This window comes from Montipora foliosa, chromosome 8, assembly GCF_036669935.1.
Source record: "Montipora foliosa isolate CH-2021 chromosome 8, ASM3666993v2, whole genome shotgun sequence".
NCBI classification, from domain to species: domain Eukaryota; kingdom Metazoa; phylum Cnidaria; class Anthozoa; order Scleractinia; family Acroporidae; genus Montipora; species Montipora foliosa.
In genome coordinates, this window is record NC_090876.1 from 44,621,270 (window position 1) to 44,646,269 (window position 25,000).

The 25,000-nt window shown below is 39.6% G+C and overlaps 2 protein-coding genes across 2 annotated transcripts in view; both read right to left on the reverse strand.

Annotated features, from left to right (window-relative positions):
- The window catches only part of LOC137967350 (histamine N-methyltransferase-like), a 5,253-nt gene extending 4,424 nt beyond the window's left edge, over nucleotides 1–829 (reverse strand). The window contains exon 1 of the mRNA XM_068813880.1: nucleotides 1–829. This exon is cut by the window's left edge and continues 4,424 nt beyond it. Within this exon, the coding sequence (XP_068669981.1) occupies nucleotides 1–558 (558 nt within the window). The 5' untranslated portion in view covers nucleotides 559–829.
- A 9,583-nt stretch (nucleotides 830–10,412) lies between these two features.
- On the reverse strand, nucleotides 10,413–12,116 carry LOC137967701 (histamine N-methyltransferase-like). The gene has a single exon (XM_068814241.1). The coding sequence runs from the start codon at nucleotides 12,035–12,037 to the stop codon at nucleotides 11,180–11,182; it is 858 nt and encodes a 285-aa protein (XP_068670342.1). The 5' UTR covers nucleotides 12,038–12,116; the 3' UTR covers nucleotides 10,413–11,179.
- Between the last annotated feature and the right edge of the window lie 12,884 nt (nucleotides 12,117–25,000).

A 25,000-nucleotide genomic window follows, 5' to 3' on the forward strand; every position in this document is an offset into this window, starting at 1 on the left:
TGGCTGCTTCGCCAAAACCAAGTTTATTAGGTCACGACCGGAAACGATGCAAACGAAAACTCCGCTTTCGCCAAGTTCCTTTTCAAAACAACGGCACAAAGCCTCTTCCATGTCTACATAGTAGATACTGTGTATAAAATGAACGAGATCAAACTTTACTGGCTCTTTCTCGGTTTGTTGGCTGTACTTTTGGAATGTTTGCTCGCAGATTTCGAATTTTGTTGCTTGATCACCTGATGGAGTTAGCATATTCGCAATGGCTTCGTTGTAAAGATCACAAGAATATGTATTTGGCTCGATTGCGCGGTTAAAAATTTGGAGTTCAGTGCCGTTGTCATTACTTCGTAGGCTTTCCGTAATGACTTTTAGGACTAATAAATCTTTTTCCCCATTTCCACTTCCAACACTTAAGATATTCAATTTCTGACTGTCGTGGAGTATTCTTGGGACCAGCGGAGGAAGACATTCTCGAAGCATTTCTTCTATTTTCCCAAATTGGCCACATTTCGTCTCGAACAACTTGAAGCAGTGAAAATAATGAGCTCCGGCGATTTCCATCGAGGAGAACGTTTCTCCTTATCGCTTTGTGCTTTCTCAATCTTTAATTAAACACATGGGATACCTATCTCACCACTGGCGTTCACAGAAGCAAAAAGCATCGAAGCACCACAGGTAACCCAAGCTAAATTTCCATGAGGTTGTAAAATTCATTTCGAAAAGCCTTCCCTGCCGTTCATTACATGGTGTGTTAATTGTAGCAACGACTGACCGGGGCAAGATCCATTGGGCCAAGCAGTGAAATTCGCCGAGTTAAGGTGGCTCACACCTGTCCAGTCTCAACGATAGACCGATTCGGCTAACTCAATGTTGTACCCAATTCAAATCCTTTGGGAACAAAACGTTTTGTTCCAAGTATTTCCATATCATTTATATCATTTAAATGTGAATGCAATATCATGTAAATGCAACACACAAAGAACCTTAACCAGAGAGATTTGAATTGAGTTAGCCGAATTAGTCTAAGTCTAAAAGCCTAAAAGCGGAGCTCCCTGGTTATTTATTCTTACTGCCTGTAGGGTTTGTGAAAATAAAAGGTTTCAAATTGTCCGCGTTTTGATGTTTCCGGTTGCTGCTTGAATAATTAAATCATTTTCTTTGCTTTCTTCTATAGAAAAATTCACGCTAAAAACCGATATCGCATGAATCACGAAGCGATGAGTGAGACATCGGTTTTTTCAGTGAAATTTACTTTGCAATTTACCAGTTTGGCAATAATTTTTTCTTGAACCGCATGAGTTTTTTTTCCCTCAGCAAGCGAACGGAAAAGGGAAAAAAATGCCATTTCAGAGTCAACTGTCAATAGACCCATATCACTCAATGTCCAAACAAAAGATTTTGCCCGTTGAACCTCTCATTCAATGTGAGGCTGGACGGGCAAAGACAATGCAAAGACAAAGCCTTTATTCCCCACGGACTCCAAAATGGCCGCCGAGTGATAAAGGTGAATAGCCGGCGAGTAGGAATGACGCTAAAATTAGAAGCCATAAAATCAACTTTGTCAGTTCAAGGTCAAAGGAGAGTTTTACAGATGTACTTTATTCCACTTTATCTTTGAAAACAAGATCTTTCATATTTTGATGTATTTCATTGAAACACGCCAGGTTGTCTTCGTACAAGAATCGGCAAAATACGGCAATGCAAACCAGAAAGAACGAACTTCAAACACTTAAATAACGTTTGGGTGCTAATTTTACGAGAACTCATTGCGATTACGTGTTTATAACAGAAGGGCAAAATTTTCTTGTCACTGTCGAGGCACAACGAAAACCAGTTGGGCAAACGGATTAAAAAAGCACTTGTTTGCTCGTATTTTTCCTTTATGTCCAAAAGAGTACAGATAATTGTTATTTATTCCAGTTCACAATAAAAGTTCGATTTTCATTCCTGAACAAAGAAAGAACCGATTAAACCACCTTTTAAAAATACGCATGCACTTTAAATAACGCATCCGTAAAAATAACAAACGGTTTAGTGCCCAAGGAAAGAATTTGCGGAGTAACTTCTTCAGCTAAGTATGAGCTATTACTGGTATTCTGTTTTGTCGTTGTCGTTCTCTTTCGCTCAGTCCTTTCGTTTCTGTTCTAGACATAGGTCCTCCAGGCATCATGTAACCTTATCAGGGCACCTAAAGATATGCCAAAAATTGCAATACGTACAGAGAAAAAAAGCGGCTCTAAGCAAATTAAAAATAAACACTCAGCTTTAAGTTTACATCCCGCCGATGCTTGACTTGAATAACTGCGCACCCACCAGTGAGGACCACAGATATCATGATATGTCAAACGAGATTGAAGCCAGCGAAAAATGCAGAAAGAAAACATCTTCCAAACCGTTTTCCACCTGAACACGAAAAGCGTTGACTTTGTAAGAACTTTCTTTGATGTAGTATGGCCGTGTAGCCGCGTCGAGCCACAGAAAGCGAGCGAAAAATGAAGCCTCGCTTATGTCCAGGCGAGATAACCTGGGATGAGCTTGCAATCCAATCGAAGACCAGTACCTGGTCAGTGGTCAACTTAAAAAAAAAACAGCTGACCTTGGTGAGCTCTAAGCTTGAGCCCGCGATATGGTCACGTGATACTAGTCAGCGGATACCTTGCTTTGACAGGTGTCAAGTGATCAAAAGATGGATGTCCAATATCAAAGTTGTATGCTGTAAACTAGCATAACACTGGTCACATTGGCATACGTAGAGGAATGGACGGACGGACGGAGGTACGTACGAGAGGACGGTTGATGACGTCATGGCTATAAAACCAAGATTTCTCGCATCGATGGGTTACCATATGTTCTTAACAATGGTGCTCCGCGCGAATTCTCAGTATTGGACTAAAACTAGCTTGCAATGGAGGCTAATGTGGGGGAATCTTTTCAAATGCAAATATGTTTTAATATAATTCCCCGCATTTAGCCTCCATTGCAAGCTAGTTCCAGTCCAATACTGAGAATACAAATATGGTATATTCTGAGGGGATATCCTTTTAGAACAATAAACTCTACAACACTTTTTCACGTAAAGACAATGTCGTGGTTGAAAAAGTAAATATTGTGTGCAACTTATTAATTGCAGAAAAGTGATTGCTAAGATAAAACTCTCTGCAAAGTTAAAAAACATTCTCTGGAGCGGATTCAGAGCCACCTTAAAACTTTCCAACTGTTAAGGTGGCTATGAATTTTTTATAACTCAGTACAGTTTTATTCTTACAAACTGTAGGGTGTGTTGAGATGGCTCTTTCGTTGAAATAGTAATCGTTACGTCACGTTTATAAGTGCGGCATCCTGTTAAGCAATTGTTGTTTCTTCGTTTGGCCTGTTTCGTTTGTCTACAGGTTTCTCCACAGGAACCAGAAACCTGCTGGTACGCTTCTGGGCCCGGTTGTTCGAAAGCCGATTAGCTTAATCCAGGATTAGCGTAAACTTTTGTTTCAAGTTTAAAACTTTTTGGCGAAGTTTCTTTTGCTTATTTTTGTTTTTCAAGATTGGCTTCTTCCAATGTAAAGTTTTGCCGAATATCAGTATTGAACAGCATTGGGGAGTAGAGAAATAAACTTCTCGGTTAATTTTTAATCTTGGATTAGCCTTAATCGGCTTTTGAACAACCGGGCCCTGATGCGGATTCTGTGATATGTCTTAGATATGTCTCCAATAAGGCAACATCATTCTCTCTAAATCTCAAGACTACTCCAAACAAGATGGCGAGCGAAAACACTGCGGAAAAACCTTCCAACCCAAGCCAAACATACCATTAGCTGTCGACCTTGAAGCGCAGTATTCATCTGCCTTTCGGCTGAATCTTCAAAACTTATTTTAAAATTATTGTTATTAATTTTTCATTACTTTTTAGTTAAAACAAAAAAGAAGAATTAAAAAAATTAAATAATAATAATCAGGTTCGTAACGAGGTATATGGGATCAGGGATCAACGGCCTGAAAAGGACCGGGATCAGGGATCACAGCCCTGGGATCTGGAATCACAATGCGTGGGATCGGGATCAGCATTATTTTTCATGGAATCAAGGATCAGGAATCAAATTGTTGCGGGTTCAGGGATCAAAATTCTCATCATTTTTGGAATGAGGGATCAAAATTTTGGGTAAAAATATGGGATCAGTTACGAAAAAATATACCTCGTTACGACCCTGTAATAACAATAATACTGTGAAGAAAAAAAAAACAGAACAGTGCTACTTAGTTACATATCTACTTGATTACAGGTCCACTTAACTACAGTGCTACTTAATTACAGATCGAAGTTATTTACACCAACAACGGTATTATACATATCTTAAGACTGCATCAACATTATTTACATTGAGAACGGCATTATAAATGACTTAAAGGGGACAATATTTTAGGGTGTTTAGGCAAAATCTGTAGTTCATAATTAGTTTAAAACTAGGAAAATTAATGGTAATGAGGGATTCCTTTACAAATAAAATTATCATTACATCACAAACAAGATGATTCTGAGGAAAAACGACCATTATCCAGGTGATTTGCCATAAACTTGAATACGACGTACTATCAGATTTTTTGTCAAACTTGGCACAATTGTTATTCATGCACGGGACATTCAAAAAATGCAATAAAAAGATGGGGACACTGTGCTTGTTTTCTCGCTGCATATTACTGGGTTGCCAAACCCAGTCGGAATCTGCGTTCATTTTTTTAAATTTTTTTTTCCGTGTCATGAAAAGTCTTTCCTGTCCCTCCCCTGCTAAGTAGTGTCTTTGTGTGCAGAGTCTTCTGCGCGTATTTTGTTAGGTTTGAGGGGGTTGGGGTAATGCCTAGATTTCTCTGGTGCACACAGGAGATCATTTAATTAACCTGCAATGGCGTCGAAAGTCATTGTAACGCGAATGGCGTTTTAGATCTTTAAACAAAATATACCCTCATGGAGCTCAAGAATGGAATGTTAATTGGATGAACAAGCCAGGTGGTGAAAAATAAATATTTCTTCGACAACAATTTCATTTTTCGCCTTTGGATATCAAGTGAGCTTTGTTTCTAAGATTTTACTAACTTGGTATTATATACAACACTGAAATCAAATGGCAATTTTTTTTATGGATTTAGCAAACATTGAAGGAATCGAATGCCTTGAATGCATCACAGTGTTTAGTGAAGTCGCATCTAAGTTGTCTGACCGCTCAACTCTTCACAGTGTTAAGGGAAAAAAATTTGGAAATGTGACAATAACGAATTATTTGAAAGAAAGCTTGTTGCCTCTTTTGTGCTTCATTATTTACGGTCAAGGTTCTTCCGAAAAGGGTTTGATGTGAAATGTCTTACTGAAATTTATTTAATTGCTTTTGTTTCTTGTTTGCATTGGAAGGGTTTTTTTTGCCTCTAATAGCAGATATTTTGTTTCAATAAATAACTAATAAATTTTACGGTGGAAAAGGTTTTTGTGACTTTTTTCGTCCAAATGAACTACCAAAAATAAAGAATGAAGAGGGTAGTTTCTAAAGAAACTGCGGTGCTGCGTCGGTGGGGAAGTAGTATAAAAAAAATTTGGTTTTATCAACGGAGTTGATAATGTAAATTGGCCACCGTACAGAGATTCTAAAAGCTGACGTTTCGAGCGTTAGCCCTTCGTCAGAGCGAATGGATTCGCTCTGACGAATGGCTAACGCTCGAAACGTCAGTTTTTACATTACCAACTCCGTTGATAAAACCAAATTTTTGTATACCAAAAATAAAGCTTTTTGACGACCTTTAAGCACAGGTAACCCAGGCTCACTGTATATGCCACACTGGTAAATATAGAGAACATATGAGGCGAAATTTAGGTCTAGAAATTTGCTAGAAAATGGAAATAAAAATCGATGAAACTTACCATGTGGTGAGCTGTTGTTGTCTTTAATACGTACACGAAGTTTCGGGGAAAATGGACCCCGTTCACCTTCCTTCATAGTATAGTGACAAGGTAGGAGACTGAAGCCAGCGTCGGGACTCCGATCGACCCAAAACAAGCACGATTTTTTTTCGCGGAAATCGAATCCAGTCGCTAAATAAACACGCCAGGCTCGTGGAACATGAATTTCTCTAAACCATGAATCCACTGAAGCATCTCCAGGTAGCAACGCGAAGCCACCAGGCTCCGTAGAACCTGCTAAAATGGCGGCCAGAAACCGTTGTCCTCGCAAAGTGTCCAATTGAAAATGGCACTGAACTCGGGACGCCTGGTGATGAGTATAATAAGTTTCCCTGGAGGGAGGGGAGTCCCAGATTGCTCAGTGAGATTTGGAACTCCCACAAGAAGCTTGACACAAGGTGATCACGTGCACCTTTGTGGTTGCCTGGCACGTGATTAATCTCTTCCTTCTGACAGAATATCTTGCCTTTCCACAGGAATTTTAGAGTTTTTGAGATCGACTGTCATTAATCCTCCGTTCAGAATTCGAAATTCAGAGTTTTATATAAAAACTACGTTATTTTCTATTCATCTGTCTTTTGGCTTGCGTTTTACTGTTACCGTGTAGCATAAAATTTTGCGGGACTTTTATTTTCCGGATTGGCGATTTTTTTAAGTTTGTGGGAACCAATTTTTGCGGCGCGAATTGTCACTGAGAAATTTCCGCTGGGAACTTATTTTTGTGGTTTTCTTTTCAAGCAGCAAAACTATATTCAACTTCTATCACTCTTTAGCAAAAAACCCTCAATCATCGAGAACGGGTGCGGAAAATGTGGCATCCTGGAGGCCTTAAAAAATAGTTAACGCGACCTTTTGATTGACTGCTTTGAGTTCGTTTCTTATGCCCCAGAGACTGGTAAAGTATTGACTTAACCTTTTAGCGTTGCTTTTTGTTTGTAGCAAGCTCCAATTGCTTTTATTCAATGCAAATATTAAAATAAAAGATCTTTTTGACCCCACTATGTGGATTAAAAGCCGTTTTTAGTTATATTAACGGGAGTAAATTGTTACGATTTTAATTTTGGTGTTTTTTTCTGCTGGAACTTATTTTAGCGGATCAAGTACTATCCGCAAAATCCGCACAAATTGAACCGCGCGAAATAAAAGGGCTACACCGTAACTCCCGGGTTTGCAAAACCATTTGGTGCAAACGTAAACCAAAACAAAAATTTCACCTGTAATCAGATGAGATTGAAAAAAAGAGAAATTATGAAGGGGAACCAACATGTTTAGTCCTTCCTTAGTGTGTGGCATGAACGTTTGCTCAGTGCAACTCTAGACATGCATGACAGGTAGGAAAACGTCCGTCAGAGCAATTTGCAGTTAGGTTTTTTTGCGGACTATTTTAGTTAAAGAGGCTATGTCACGTTAGTTTTGGGTGTTTCGGGAAAATCTTTAGTTAACACGAGTTTAAAACTCAAAAATGGTAATGTGGAATTCCTTTACCGATAAAATTATAGTTACGTCACAAACGAAATGATTCTGAGAAAGAAACGACCTTTATACAGGCAATTTGTCATAATTTGAAAAACGCGGGCCGACGTTTTTCAAGATTACCCAAATGTAATCTGTTTCAATCTTGTACATTTATGTCCATCCATGCTTCTCTTTCCTTTTGCATTTTTTTTATGCCGTTCAACAGTTTTAAGTGGATCTTGCAATGTTTCATCCTACGTTTTGGGCATTTTAGGAAAAAAGGAAAGCAAAGCAACATATCAAGTGTACGTCTAGTCGTTCTACCGCTAATTGGGATACTGTAAACTGAAATTAACAATTAACGCAAATCAAATCGAATGCTCTCATCACTGCGCCATCCATCATTTAAAGAAGAAACGACTGAGGTTCACTCAAGAGCGTGTTTTGCCTCTTTGAACTGAATTTATTACCAAAGCTTTAAAAAGTAAAAGACCTCAAAACGGGACACGACATTACAAAATAATTCAACGTGTGAGCCAAAGGGCCATTTCTGGAATGACATGTGGGTGGTTCCACAAACGGTCTACATCCCCCCCCCCCCCCCTTCCCCTACCCCCACTTTAAAACAATTACTGGAACGCTGCAGTTCAACACCACCCAACACAGTGCCTTCTGTTTTTGTGTAACACGAATCACAGGCAGCCCAGTTTACGCTCATGGAGCGTCTAGTTCTAAGTGTTTTTACCGAATTACGCGAGAAGCGTTCGAAACTTTATCAACCGCGAAAATTGTTGTTATATAGCTAAAGCTACTGAATATTACTGAAAGGGAGGAGGGAGAAATCGTTTTTGTCGTAAATAATTACTATTTTTCAGATATTTGGGCGAGATCCAAAGAAGAAGAGAAGAGAAGAGAAGAACAAAAAAAAGGAAAAGGAAAGGAACTTTATTTAAGTGTCTAGTCGATTTAGCGCTGGAGCACTAATTGGGGACACTGTAAAGTGAAATTAACAATCAACGCAAATCAAGTCAAATGTTGGTTTTTGAGGAGAGGGGAAACCGGGGTACCCGGAGAAAACCTCTCGGTGCAGAGCAGAGAAGCAGCAAACTCAACCCACATAATATGACGCCGAGTCAGGGAATCGAACCCGGGCCACATTGGAGGGAGGCGAGTGCTCTCACCATGCACTGCGCCATCACTGCACCCAAACATGAGAAACCTTCCAAAGAAGCCGTTGGAAAATTGTTCACCGTCGCGTTTATTTCAGAGAAGACTGGGTATCAAATCTTGAGCCCGTAGAGGAACTTATCACTGGTGTTTAAGGTCTAGGCGGTCATTATCAATATTTTTGCAAGATTCATCAATGTCATCAACATTCATCAAGATCATCGAACGAGGTTCACCCATATTCGTCAATATCTTCTTTTGCAAGATTCATCACGCCGATCAAATACTTTAACCCAGCTTGCTTTTAGAAAAATATTCTTCGATATTCCCGACTTACGTAAGCTTAGCCGCAGCAACAAATTCCACGTGGATCAAAATGGAATGCATTAAGCTTAAAGCTCATATCTATACCGACATTTATGAGTTGTTTCAAAAACAGATAATCAAGAACACTTCAATCACAATTGCAGACACTCAAGCTTTGAAAATTGGGGAATCATTAAGCATCAGGAAAACCAGAAACTAAGAGGTCCACTGTGGTGTGGCGGCTTTCTTCATTGTGCCTATATCTATTCGCAAACATTGTTTTTGTTTTTCAAATGTACCAATCACAGGAACAAAAGACCTTTTGTGTCGACAACCAATGAGGCTCTCGTTGGCACATTAATGACAATAGGTGACGTCAACTAGATCTTCGCGCTATTGTTGTTCTGTAAAGACTGCCAATACATGGACGTCATGGTAAGGGCAAAGTCCAGATGTTTTCTTTCAAGTACAGTTTTGACCTGTTTTGTGTGGGATTTTTGAGGCCAAAGTAAAGGTCAGTAGAATTAGTTTACGTATTTTGTTTTCAAATAAGATCGTATGGCTATTTACTGGCAATCATTCAAATAAGATCCTACGTTTGTTTGCTAGCAATCATAAAGGATCATAAAGGATTCTATTTTATAATAGTTTAAATTGTTCTTGAATTAATACTTGAACGCTCTTGAATCGTATTTATAGGTGACTGGGTACTGGAGGTACAGCCTACTCTGAAACTGAAAGACACATAAAATAATATAGTAATATGAATAAACATAAAACACTCTGATGGTATGAGTGTTACAAAGTTAAGAAATATAAGTGTTCCATAAGAATGTTGAAGTAGCTTGTTCATACTAATTTGCTTTTAGTCAGATTCGCGAAGAATAACCTGTTGCTAAGGAAGACATCTTTCATTGGTATGTGTTGAATCTAAAAGCTGTCTTCGAACGCGGACAAGGGGCCTCACTGACTGGTTCCCAGTGACATACGGAGTAAGACAAGGCAGTGCACTATCTCCCCTGCTCTTCATTATTTAGATCCTATTTACACGGACAAGGTCACAAAATGGCAAACCCAGACGCAGAGGTCTTGAATGAATTGCTGATTGCTGACGATAAGAGTCTCCAAAATGAAGGTGAAAAGACCACCGAAAAACACCGAGCAATCTGAATGTGAAAATCAGCCTTATAGAAAGACTGAAAAAATGAAGCGCAACACCGATCAACCAGGCCAGACTCTTGCCATCAGTATCGACATGACAGCAACAGTGACATGCAGCTGAGGCAGGTAAAACAATTTAAATATCGTGGCAGCATTTTCAGAGAGGATGGGTGAATTTTGACAGACTTGAAACAGAACGTGTTACGTAATAAAGAGCTTCAAAAGCCCAAATTATATCAAATTTAGGGAGAAAGGAAAAAAAATGTTAGGGAGGAGGGCGAAATGATGGAAAAAATTAGGGTGGAGGGAGAAAATTTGGTAATAAAACAGGGACAATAGATATTTATCTACCTGTACCTGTACCTCCCCCCTCTTGTTTTCTGTAAAGTGATTTCAAATTACTCAATCTTGGCAAAGCAATGTAAGCTAATTGGACCGCTGCATTATCACCTCAGTGTCTGGCTCTAAATGCATTTTCACGGTATTTATATATAAATACTACAACTTCTACAATCCAAAAATAAGATACAAACAGCAGTGATAAACATATTGAACTTGTTCATTGATAATGACTCATCCTATTTGTTATATATAAATAGCTGTTTTAAATTTCTACAATCCAACTTATTTTTTCCTTAAAATATGTTTTCTGTGTACTTATTACGAGTACATAACACCATCAAAAAAGGGGGGATGGGTCACCGTGCCCGTTCAGGAGAAAATAGCGATTCCTTGACAGATTAAGCTTGGCGTCAATGAAAATCCGCCATTTAGCTAATGCGCGCACCAATAACGCAAGAAATTATGCGCAGTAGGATTGCGCAATGCAAAACCAGGGAATCACCTTAAAAAGAGTTGTACACCAATGGAACTAACCATCAAAAGAAAATATTTCGATTATGAAATTGAAAAGTAAAACTCTGAGCGAGTGAGTCTCTAGGTCCAAAAAAGAAATAACAGGTATTGTCCAGGAGGAATGAATAGTACAAATTGAAACTATCCTACAGAAAAAGGAAAAGTATTGATTACTCATTTGCAATATATGTGGGTAAATAAGGTTACTAACTTCACTTTGCTACAAGTGGATGTAGAAGAAACCTAAGCATGTTGCCAAAATAATTTCTAGCCAAACCGTGAGTTGTTCAGCACTGGCAATTACTGTCTGTAGATGGCGATCAAACTATCTTTCTTCTTTCCAAGCCTCTTCCCAGATTTCAAAGTCGTATGATCTCTTATTAAAGACAAAGTTCCTTCCACTAATTGTTTCTCTGCAGTTTCACGAAAGTTGACCATGTGTGTCAAGAAATCCAGAAGCAAATTTCCCTCGATCGATTTGGGGTCAAACACGTCTGTAACATCGATGGAATACTCTCTAGTGTAAACTTCATGCTTCCAAGCTTTGCTCTTTGCAATCTCGACAAGCTTCTCGGCCTTTTCCAAGTTTTCGCTTGTGCCGTCCTCTTGGCCATGCCAATAACGACCTGAAACGATGCATACAAAAACTCCTTTTTCGACAAGTTCCTTTTCAAAACAATGGCACAAAGCCTTTTCCATATCTACATAGTAGATACTGTGAATAAAATGGACAAGGTCAAACTTTATTGGCTCCTTATCGTTGTATTGACTGTACTCTTGGAAAGTTTGCGGACAGATTTCGAACTTCGTTTCTTGATCATCGAAAGAAGCTGGTAGATTCTCAATGACCGTGTTGTAAAGACCACGCGAATATGAATTGGGTTCGATTGCCCGGTTGAATATTTTTATTTTAGAGCCGTGCCCTGTCTTCGGTAGATTTTCCTTAATTGTTTTTAGAATGAATAAATCTTTTTCCCCATTTCCACTTCCAACACTTAGAATGTTCAATTGCTGACTGTGGTGGAGCATTCTTGGAACCAGTGACGGAATATGCTCTCGGAGCATCTCTTTGTTTTTCGCAATTTGGCCACTTTTCCTGTCAAATATCTTTAGGCTTTCAACATAGTGCATTTCGGCGTTTAAAGGAAAAGAGGACATTTCTCCCTATATTCCTTGGAAAAGAAAGTTTGGTCGATTTTTGTCTTCTGCGATCAGGCGTACTTTACTTTAGAGAGGGCGCGAGAAGGTACGCCTGATACTTTCTTAACGATTCGTCTGCCCCCTACCTGTCAAGAGTGACGTTAGCTTTTGCCTTGCTATAAATGTGAGACAATCAGATTTTCCCAGAAAAATAGGATTCTAGCTGGAATGTCTGCGAAATCAGACTTTATCCCTGCAATGAAAGCTACTAGTATTTCTGCAAATCCGGCAACCATCAAGGAACAAAGAATTTCGAGATAAAATTGCAGAAAGAAGCCAAATCCTTCATGTTATCAGGCCCAATCAACAGTACAATGAATATATCTTATTGGACCATTTAGTGTGTAGTATCGTGGGATACTTTTACGAGTCTCGCTGTACACTCTTTTTGAGGCTGCGATTATAACCAAAATTTTAAGAGCGTATTAAGAACATTCCTCAGGTTAAGAGTCGATTTTTATTTTATTTTGTTCATTTGCATTCTAAATTAAAGCATAAAATAAAGGTGAATAAATGTAAATTAACCCAAATACTTAATGGAATATGTTCGTAATAATGAGTCGTTCTCATTGTTCTTACGCTTTCAGCACAAGCAGATTGCACTATTGTAATTCACTTTTATACGGACTTACCCTACTGCGCTCTCACTAAACTGCAGCGTGTTCAAAAACTCAGGTGCAAGAGTCCTATATCTAGCACCACGGTATTGCCATATCACACCTATATTACACAAATTACACTGGCTACCTTAAACGTTTAGAACAGATTATAAGATTATTATAATCACTCACAAAGCAATCCATGGTACAGCTTCTAATTATTTATCATCTCTCCTAAGTTTTAAACCTAATTCTTCCTACAGCCTCAGATCAAATAACAAATATCTGCTTTCAAATCCAGATTTCAGGACTCTCCCTATTCTTGGCGATCGAGCCTTTGTGGCCGCCGCACCAAAACTGTGGAATAATCTTCCGTTAGATCTTAGATGCACTTCCAGTTTTAGAGTTTTTAAACGTAATTTGAAGACTCATCTTTTTAAAAAAGCTTTTTCTGATATAGTACTGTAATTTATAGACTAGATAATTATTCATTCGTGTAATTTTGACTGTATAGAGTTATATTTTATATACTGGTAATATATTGTTCTTTCATTGTAAGGCGCATTTGAAAACTGCATAGTTGAATTTGCGCGGTATAAATAAATGTTATTATTTATGATCGTTCCAAAATTAATTCAATAACATCAAATTCATCAGGTTAAATAAAGTCTGTGACCTGATGCCAATTCAAGAACATCTTAACAACGTTTTCAGCTTCACATTGCACGAATGTATAAAAACGTTCAGCTTCAGCACCAAAATTAGACGCTCATAAAAAAGAAAAAGTGTGTATTTTGGCGAGCCCGTAGCGGGAGTCAAATACAAGAGACGAGTAGAAATATCCCACGATACTAGACACTAAATCGCCTGGTAAGAGTTTCATTATTCAACTCAGTCGGAAAAGAGAGGAACGTAAAGCTCAAGTTTAAGCCGGTGTCACAGGGTTAAACATTTGTTGATCAACAAATGTTGAACAGTGGGGCATGTCACGTTGAATGTTGAAATATGCCATTCAACAAGTTGAACGATGTTGAACGACAATAGAGACCAGTTCTATAATCTATTCCGTTCAACACGTCTGTGCAACATTGTTCAACATTTGTTTGAGCAACAAATGTTGCAAGATGTTGAACTGTGTGTCATCGGCCTCTTCCAAAGCCGAAGGCAATTTTCCGGCGAAATTGTCAAGGCAAGCTATTCACTTAAAATATTCAGTATTTCTCGCATTTCTCTGTATCTTTTTGTCCAAATAAGCAGTTCTTTATTTCTTTTCAGTTCTTTAGTTTTTTTTCCCTTATTTTTTTCTAATAGGTCTTGTTAACAAATTGGACATGCCCACAGGTAGCAGATGCTAATCTGGGTGGGTCATGTCGTGACTAGAAAGAGTAGGTAGACAAGTTTACAGGAAAATCAAGAAGATAAATGTACATGAATATAAATTATAAAGCACTCAAAAAAAAAAGATTTTTGAACGACCTTTCCGTGCATATTTTTTGTCATTTAATATTCCCTGTCAAATTAAACGACGTTGTGAGTGTGCTACTCTATGGTGCAGAATCTTGGAAAGTAACTAAGAGAGTGTGTCAGAAGCTAGAAGTCTTTCAAAATAAGTGCCTTAGAAGGATATTGGGAAGCTACTGGCCAAACAAGATCTCGAATTATGAACTACGAAAGACGACCTGTGTACGCGGAGATGGATTGGACATATTTGTAGAATGCCCTGGATAGCCATCCCACGGGTGGCTATGCGTTGGACTCCAGATGGAAAAAGAAAGCGAGAAAGACCGAAGGAGACATGGCCAGACGATCAGTTGAAACGGAGATGAAGGAGAAAGGGTGGAGCTGGGGAGAGGTGGTAAAACTAGCGAAGGACAAGCAACAATGGCGTGCACTGGTAACGGCCTTATGTGCGGTCACGCACGAAGAGGATTAAGTTAAGTTAAGTCAAGTAAAAACAGCTTAAGACAAAAATAAACACGCACGCAACAAATTTATTCGCATTTACCCCTTTGTCAAATTTTCATGCAAAACACAGGAATCTTTAATGATTGTAAAGATTCTTTCTCCATTCGTTAGCAATCATTCTTTCAAATTTCAGAGAAATCGACGGATCCGCGAATATTTTATGTTTTTTTTTTTTTGGCGACGAGACAACAGAAGGCCAACAGATTACGGGTAAGTTTGGGCATTGAGTTACGAGATGACAGTGTCAACCATGTTTTTTTTTTTTTTTGTTTTTTCCACAAAATTCCTCCGAATCCAAAAGTATCCGCTTAGAAAACAAGAACATCATTCTAAAAGCTTATTCTATGCAAAAAGTAGGATCTGGAGGTAATTTTGTGCGTGGAAAACACGATTCCGGCCAAAGGTTTGATTACGCCACATGAAAAATCATGATTGGGCCATTCCATTTTATAGACGCACCTCCCCTTCCCCCCCCCCCCCCCCCCCCTCCTTATTGAAGGTGTCTTTAAGAGTGTACCCTCTTAGGATATCGAAGATCAAAGTTCCGACACATTACTCCCCTCGGGAAAAGGGGAGGGGGGGGGGGAAAAGGAAAAGATCAAAGAAACCGACCCCATCAGAAATCACCGCTACTTACCCCCGCCCTCCCCCTGGATTTCCAAGCCCCTTAATAGGAGGTGGGAGGGAGGAGGGGTGCGCATAATAAATGGGTGGCCCATTGCACAACAAAGTCAGAGGCTAACCTTTGCTTCACGAATATCCTTTACAATTGCCATATTTTGCCATAAAAGTCATCCAGATGTCTTCGCTTGGCTCTAGAGAAGCAGCTGTCTATGTAATTTTTTTCGCTATTTCGAATCAAATTCCCTGTTTTTCATCCTCCTGTCTCCATTTATGTCTCGCTCGATTCCGGTAAAAACTGGCCAGTGATTGGCTAATTGCCATATCTCGTTACTGACCAAGTGTCGTGACAATCAGAAATGACGCCGATTTTCCCCGACAAATTTCTGATAATAAAAGAGTGAACCATTTCCGGAACTCCCACCGGAAATGCTTCGTCACGTGACAAACCATCTTACGTGAACGTGACTATTCATCGAGTGACCGTCCGGGTTTCGCGCGCTTACATTAGGTTGCTCTTGATAGGTCAAAAATGAAAACATGTTAAACCTGTCAATCGATTCGTCGAGCAACCGTCGCACCCTGGCAGGGTCCCGTTTCTCGAAAGTCCCGAAACGCCATTTGTGAAACTGTCAACCGCTTTTTTGGGAAAGCCGATCTTTTAACATGTTTTCAAGGTACATTATTACATGAAATTTTAGCGCCACTTTAATTTCGCGATAATTTTTTTAATCGCGAAATTAAAGTGACACGAACAATAAGTGTCGCGAGCATAACACGTCCTCCTCTGGTCTCACGAGACACATGTCTGAAGAGGTAGCCAGTAGGACACAATCAGTTGATGGTCACATTATGTTCGAACAAATCGGGTTGGGTCCAGGTTTCAGTAATTGCTAGAATATCAAAGTATGCCGCGTTTTCCACTTCTATGTCAAGTATTGTTGGATATAAAACTTCGATGTCGAATGTGAAAATCAAGGCAAATTTGAAACTTGGATGTCAAATTATGATGTTGAATTTTGCCGGAGATATAACTCCATAGTATTTACACCCAGCCGCTTCATTTCGCTTGCAGGTAACGGTGGAACTACATCAGGTATGATTTTCTCCTTTTCAAGTACTTCCGTTCGATTACTTGAGTTTGAGAATGGAGCTCGAGGTCATAATTGCAGTCTTTTCCGCCATTTTCAGATTTACCTCTAATAATGTTTGTTGGGAACCTGGTGACGATCATAACGAAAAGAGCACCGAAGATAATGATTCCACCTCGCATTTGCATACAATGGGAGGTCACGTGAGGTAGCAAACATGCGATATCCGAGCTCAGCGCAAGTTTGTTGTCCGAGCGAGTCAGTTGTGTAATTTAAAGAGAGAGATTTTTACCGATTTTACTGCGTTTTCGACGTTATTTCTGACCGACCGTGCCTGATGTCGCACACAGACGAATAGGGATCTTACGATCCGACAACGGCAACGGCGATGGCAACGGCAACGTGAGAAGTCTGGGTCGAGTTGGGCTGTCGCCGTTTTCGTTCCCGCCAAAATCTGAGATTACCATTCACTACGAGCAAGAACGAGAACGGTTGTTTCTCATGTTTGAAGTCCAAAAGAAGTTTTAATAACCATTCCTAAGTTTCGTGACACTATTCTCTTGGCTCATGCTTCCCGTTTGATTGATGCTGAAGAATTTGTGCTACTCTGCGATTTAAAGAAGCTCAAAAATCCGGATTTACCTTACACCAACTACGAACAATTCGATCTCGACAAGATGACAGATGATGAATGTAAAACAGAATTTAGATTTTACAAAAACGACATCTGCAACTTGGCAGATGTCCCGATTTTACCAGATCGAATCATTTGCTACAATGGTGTGAACGTTGACATGGTGGAAGCAATTTGCATTTTTCTTAAAACATGATTTCCAGATTTGCAAGACCAGAACCACAATTGTGTATGATTTCAAACGCTGTCATGAACGAACTTTATCACACAAGAACATGGAACCACCTTCTTACTGACTTGGACCAGGATTGGTTAAGCCCTGAACACCTAGAGGAGTTTGTTACAGCAGTTCACAACAAGGGAGCTGCGCTTGAAAACTGTCGGGGATTTATCGACGGTACTGTAAGGCCCATTTGCCGACCTGGGCAAAACCAAAGGTGCTTATACAATGGGCACAAAAAGGTACATGCGATAAAGTTTCAATCAATCGCAGCACCCAATGGTCTTGTTGCCAATCTGTTTCGGCCCGTTGAGGGAAAGAGGCATGACAGTGGAATGTTAGCAAGGTCTCAAGTGTTAAACCTGTTACAGCAATTTTCAGTAGACAAAAATGTTAACCCCCTTTGTATTTATGGAGACCCAGCATACATCTCCAAGGACCTTTTCGAGGAGCTGGGCTATTGGATCTTTGGAAATTTCTGGACTTTAAAAAAAACTTGAAGATAAGTTTAAGTCCTGTGGGTTAGATGTATGTGGCATGTGTCTGACCGTAAGGTCAATAATGAGGCGCTCAACGACGACCTGCTATCGGATGAAGGTCTGGACGAAGGAGAATTCCTCAAAGATTCTGGAGAAGATAAAAATATGGCAGCCGAGCCTGGCACAAGCGGCGCGAACGTTTCGCTGTTCGCTGCCGACTTTAAGAGTCTTTTCACTGGCAATATTGAATGTGTCAAAAGGACTCGGTAAATTGGAAGAAAAGCCTTCTGCGACGGGTAAAGGCCCTAGAAAACGACCGAGTCAGGAACATCACAATGCCGTGCCCGCCAAAAAACCCGCAGAAGAGGGACTTACAACTGTACAAGACGCAGCAAGCCCTCGTTAAGGGTATAATCCCGGTTGCCAGGTTGACAGACCTGACCATGTCAGAAAAGCATAGGTTAGACAAAGAGGGCATGCAGCTGATTAAGCAATTTGGGCTTGATGCCTTGTCACTACTAACGCATGTAAACTATGAAGTAAACATGCAGCGAAAACAGCTCATGAAACCTGAAACTGGCAAAGCCTATGCCGCCCTTTGCTCGCCTCATGTACGATTCATGACCTCCACCAAAAGCAGTCGAAGGACATAGGTGATGTAAACAAGATTGGTGCAAAACCATAGATGACCTCAGAGGAATCCTTCTGGTTACAGCAGCAGCAATGCAAACAGACACACTTTTTCTCAGCGGAATTTAAAAAACTCCAAAGGCCAAACATTCAGACCTTGGCGTCACAAGGAGTCTTCAAACATGAACCCAAACAAGAGACATTCACAGTAGCTCATGCTCTTACTCTGGTAACATCGCTCATCACTTTTCTGACTGGAGGTCTATACATTACCTCAGGCCCAAGCATCCTTGAGATGGTATCGGGCTATCGCATCGATTTTGAACGGTTACCATACCAAACATCTGTGCCCTGTATAAAATTTTCCAAAGGTGATGAACACATTATTGCAGTAGAGGTTCAAAAACGTCTTGATAAAGGTGTTCTAAAAAAGACAACACACTGCAATGGAGAATTCATCTCTTCGGTCTTTACTAGACCAAAGAAAGATGGGTCTTATAGACTCATCCTCAACCTCTGATGGCATTTCTAGACCTCAAGGATGCTTATTACTCTGTACCAATAAATCTCCAGCACAGAAAATACTAAGGCTTGAATACCTTTCTTCACTAACCCTAACCCTAACCCTAACCCCGAAATAGACATGTTTGCATCGAGGCAGCTGAACCACAAAGTGTCTCCATATTTAGCCTGGAAACCAGATCCAGGTGCAGCAGCTATTGATGCACTCACTCCTGATTGGTCCAGATATAAACTTATCTATTGTTTTCCTACTTTCAGCCTCATAGGCAAAGTCCTCCAGTTTATCCAAGAAAGCAGAACAACAGCCATACTTGTGTACCCATACTGGCCAACCCAGGTATGGTACCCACAGCTCCTACCGTTGATGAAGTCTCCTCCAATATCAATCAAAATGCACCGCAAAACCATTATTCTTCCACACCAACCAGAACAAGTCCACCCATCATACCCCAAACGTCAACTTCATGGATGTCTCTTATCAGGGCATCCGTAGCTGCTCAAGGCATAACGGGGGAAACTCAGGACATCATCTTGGCATCATGGCGAGATGGAACCCGCAAACAGTACTGCACATATATTACAGCCTGGTTAAAGTACTGCTTTCATTGTAACATCAACCAAGTCAATCCCAAGCTGCAGCAAGTCCTTCATTTCCTTACTCGGCAATCTAAACATGTGGGATATAGTGCGGTTGCAACTGCCCGAGGTGCGTTGTCAAGTTTTATTACAGTTGATGGTGTAAAAGTGGGTGACCACTCCCTGGTGTCAAGGTTTATGACTGGACTCTTTAATCAAAAGCCATCCCTCCCACAATAGTCTGAGACTTGGGACCCCCAAATAGTGCTTAACCACATTACGACATTTCCAGCCATTGATGATATATCCCTGAAACTGCTTACCCTGAAACTAGTCGTGCTTATGGCACTTTTGTCTGCACAGAGAGTTCAAACTTTATATACAGTCCTTGTCCTTGGAAGAAATGAGTACCCTCCCTGGAAAATATGTCTTTCCCACCTCTTCTGTTTTAAAACAAAGGTGGCCAGAACAGACATTTACTACCCATTATTTTTCATATTTACCCCTTGGACAAAAGACTTTGTATCGTGGAGCTACTTTCAGCTTATCTTAAAAATAACAGCTCCTCTCAGGAGAGAGACAAACTAGTTGCTTATTTGACATGCTGAACCTCATGGACCAGCTTCAAGGGACACAATATCACGTTGTATAAAACAAACCATGAAGGATGCGGGAATTGATACCACGGTTTTCAAACCCCACAGCACTAGGGGTGCCTCTACCTCAGCAGCTAAAGCATTGAATGTTCATGTTTAGGTCATAACGAACACTGCTGGATGGCGTTCTGATTCGCCCTGTTCTAACTGCAAACAGCTTTGCTGCAGCAATTCTGGGAGATAAGAAATTGTGATCTCAAATAACTTCCTTATTTGAGCCAGTGCATGTTTAAATTATGCCTATGGTGAAAATTGTATCATATATCAATATCAGTTGTTGCTGCAGTACTTATTACTGTCATGTAGGGGGCCTATTACAAATAAATGTTATATTGTGTTCATTTATTTCTTTTTTTTTTTTGATGCCTGAGTTTTCTGTGGCTTTGAGCTTTAAAGTCTCACGTGACCTCCGATTGTATACAAATGCCAGGTAGAATTGTAAAATTAAACAAGACTTACTTGTAAGTCGTGGTTTGATTGAGATTCTACCGTAGCATTTGCAGATTTGCAGGAATGAGGAGGTCACATCCCACCCTGCCCCATCCCTCTGGTTTGTGACTTCTCATCCCTGCTTTGTCCCAGCCCCACAAAACCGCTTTTAAGACTGAGCTCGGATATCGCATGCTTGCTATCTCGCGTGACCTCCTCATTCCTGCAAATGCCACGTAGAATCTCAGACGGCAAACACAAACTCACGATTTTAAAATTAGTTAACACACCAAAAAGACGCTAACCTCATTTTGACAAGAAAATGCTTTACTATTGCCATAAAAACTATCCAGTTAAGCTCTCATATCATAAAACATGATGAATTCATAAAGGCCACCTTTTCCAGCGGACAATTTTTTGAAACAAACAACATATTTGCTATGAGAGGCAAAAACCCCTTCTATTTCATTACGTGCGTGAAGAGAAGAAACTCAATCGTGTCAAATATGCGCAATATTGCAACAAACTAAATTTCAGGATCAAACGGTTTACATGAAGAACCTTTTCCTTGAATAATGAAGCAAAAAATACACGACAAGCTGTCTTTCAAATAATTCTTGGCTGTCACATTTCCAATTATTTTTTTTACCTAAAGAGTGTGCAAAGTTGATCACAGATCCACTTTAGGTGTTCGATTCGTTCTCTGTCTTTGTTGAACCCATAAGTTACCAGAGAATTTTCCATTTGGTTTCAGTGTTCTACATAACAGCACACTTGGCAAAATATTATTTTAGAAATACAGCTCACTTTGATTTCGGCTCGACGGGCGATAGATTGTTGTCGAAGTCCATTACTCGTGGCTTTTGAGATTCCAGGTGTTCGTTTTTCACCGCCTGCCTAGTTTATCAAACTGAGTTTCCATTATTGAGCTCCATAAGGGTATATTTTGTTTAAGGATCCACTAAAACGCCATTCGCGTTACATGACTTTCGACGCCATTGCAGGCTAAGTTAATGATTCTATAGCCTGCGTAGCAAGCGTTTCCGTGGGGTTTCCGTGCAAATTTCGATGTTTTGGCCGCGCGAAAATTGGGGCGAGAGAAAATATAAAGCGTTGCCGTTTAGCTGAGATTTCTGTGCTAAAAATAACTTTGACATGTCACGTGTTAATATATCATCCTATGTAGCAGTTAAGGTTTACATCTTATTGCTGCTAACGATGTCCCAAAGTTATTTCGTGTTATATAAAATGGATCAATAGTTAGACCACCTCCTCACTTACTTTCATAAAATAGATCTGGGCCCAGGCCTTAATTCACCTGAGTAGGAAAAAGGGAGGAGCGACTTCAGAATACCCGGCCACGATTGCGTGACATGGAACGCTTGCTTCCGTAGTCCCGGGGTCGTGTTGTAATCATTAAATTTAAATATATATATTTATTTTTTTATGGCTCAATGAACGTTAAGGCTAGTGAAAATATCGCTCCCGCAGTCACGCAGTGGGAAAAAAAAAGAATATTAAATGGTCTAGAACTAGTGCTCCCGCGGTCCTGCACTCCCGTAGTAGAAAAAATGAATATTCATTGAATGTAGAACTAGTGCTCCCGCAGTCCTGCACTCCCGTAGTAGAAACAATGAATATTAATTGGATCTACAACTAGTGCTCCCGCAGTCCCACAGTCATGCAGTGAAACCCTAAACTAAAACCCTAAAACATTCATAACAGCTAACCTTAGGCCTAATTTAACCTTAGGCCTAATTAGGCCTAAGATTAGAAAAGTTTTTAGGCCTAAGGTTAGCTACTATGAATGTTTAGGATGCTACTTAAGTATTTATCTTTTGTTTCCATATGTAAATATTTATTGACTGCGGGACTACGGGAGCAAGCATTTAATGCCACGCAATCGTGGCCGGGTATTCTGAAGTTTAGCTGAGATGGTCTTAAAGGCGGGAACTATTTTGCACATCATCTTTCCACAGTTTCACCAAAACACTGATGACACACAGGAAACGTAATGGTGAAGAGGATTGTTCTGGAAAACAAATCGGTGCCTATAAAGACCAAACAAAGATGCGCTGAACTCTTAGATAGTTGAAATTGTTCGAAAGGTTTCTTACAAAACGGCAATGGTTTTTTCCCCTGATATATCCTTCAAATGTTCTTCATCATGTCCTAATCAAATAATGGCATTCTTAATGAGCCGTTCATATTATTAATAAACTGAATATCTCGTCCCCAGCATCCACGAGAAGCTTTGGCTGGATTTAGCATAAATCTATCTACCCCTGGCATCAAGCCTAAATTTTATTTTTCCTTGGTGCACGAAATTTGCTTTTCATAAGGGGAATCTTTGCTGAAGTCGGTGATTAAATTTTGCTTCACTACCCTTCGAGTTTGCTCACAGAATGCATCATGCAAGTTCCAAATTGACTTCAAAAGGGTAAAGAACTTGTCAAACTTTGTTAAATCTGAAAATGCCACGAAAAAGACAGAAGTTGATTAACCCAATTTCGCAAGTTCGATTAAGTACCATTATAGTTGCATTCAAAGAATGTTTAGCTTTCCACCACACTATTTCTGATACCTCTGATCAACCAACGTCCACAAATTTGACTCCTTGACGCCTAAACTAACACTATTTTAAATATCTCAATATAATGAACTACAGCACTATGCTTACACAAAGTACCATATACATTCATCATTCATTGCGAACGGTGATTTGCGCTAGTGCAGTAGAACTTCCGTTTGGGCGCCAAAATAAAGTCGCAAAGGACCTGGCGACGAGTTAGTCTATTTATATAAAAAAACGTAACGTATTTAAATATTCGCTTTTGCATGCAATCAACCGATCGACACACCCACAATGTAAAGAGCCGTGTTATGAAGTATGGATTGCCCAACAGAATTGTAAGTAGAATTTCGCTGCGAATATTTCAGTCTTTAAAGTGTAATTTCATATTTAAAACGCAAATCTTTTATTTGCTTTGCAGTTTGACTGTTGCCGATGACATTTCCCGTCCGCAACGAGTACAGAAATAAAACGCCGGGTTATCTATACTTCGACTGTAGCCTTCAAATTTAAGTAACGCTTCGCTACGTAAGCGCGAATTAAACGGTTTCAATGGACCTCTTTAGCTTGTACGTTTTGTTTTCCCATTTCAGACCACGTGATGTTCCCAAGGGAATTTTCCTTTTGTTTTTTCATAAGTTATGCATATATGTGCACGTGCATAAGACGACGTTTGAAAGAAACTGTTCCCTAGAGTAACATCACGTGGTCTGAAATGGGAAAACAAAAATGTACAAGCTAAAGAGAGGCCCGAAAAAACAAAGGAAGAGAGCATAATTTGTTTGAAAGAAACCGTTCCTGTAATGTAAAGTCTCGACCTAACTTCATGGACAAAAATATATTTTGTTTTTCCAAGAACCAAATCAGAACCATATTGGTGCACAAAATTTATTTTACACAATTGCGCAATTTCTCGCGCGCTGATTGGCTAACTTTTATAATCAACAAGAGTACAGATACATCAAATTTTAATTTATGCGAATCGCAGAGTATCAATATAGAGGATTTTATGCCGGGTTTTAACCCGTTTGATTTTAGTTTTGGAGACGTTTACTAAGAATGTTCCTACCTCAATAATGGCTCGATTCACTAAGTCTCGAACATTTTTGATCGCCACGAGGGTATTTGATCGCAATTCGATTCTTAGTGGCGTAATTGTCAAATATTCAGCAAATGAAATTTTATCATTTGTTATTAGGAGCCAACGAGCATACAAGAAAAGTTATTGACGATAAATTGCGCCAGTTTGAACAAAACTGCACAAATGTTAGCATATTTGCATATTTTTTCTGCTCATTTAACCCGAGAAAAAGACCCTTTTTCATTTTTGATACTATAAAAACTAAATTGACTTCAGTTTTTGGGTCTGTACTCTTATTGATAAAATTACGTCATAGAGCGGTTTTCAATTGAGTATCGAAAGTGTTTGTTGAAAGTAATTGGTGAATTGCTTTTGCATTACTTCACTCAATGATTGGTTCAAAGTTCTCGCGCCACTTTTTCAACCAATCAGAAGCGAAACCAAAACGAATCATAACTCGCGTGTGTACATTTTCTCGCGCTTTGTGTCGGCTCCGTGAATTACTTCGAGTTTTGATTGGTCTACTGGATTGTCTCCGTCCTTTTTGATTGGCCAAAGTAATTACTTTGGTTTTGGTTTTACGACACTCGATTGAAACTCGCTCTAACATTGTCAAAGTTGCTGTGGATCCACTTAAAAAACTTTGTACATCCAGAACTAGACAATGGTATGGCGTCAATTTTATCATCAATACGAGGACAGACAAAATTGGAGTCAATTTGTTAATTCGTGTATAGTCGAGGATGAAGAAAACGGAAATGGACTGAAATTGCCACTTTTTTGAAGTTTAGAAACAGCGTCAAAAAATTAGCCAAAAATTTCACCAAGGATAAATCATCCTGCTAA

Bases quoted from the DNA above. Each gene is read 5' to 3' on its own strand.
- LOC137967701 (XM_068814241.1), bottom strand. From the start codon at position 12,037: ATGTCCTCTTTTCCTTTAAACGCCGAAATGCACTATGTTGAAAGCCTA.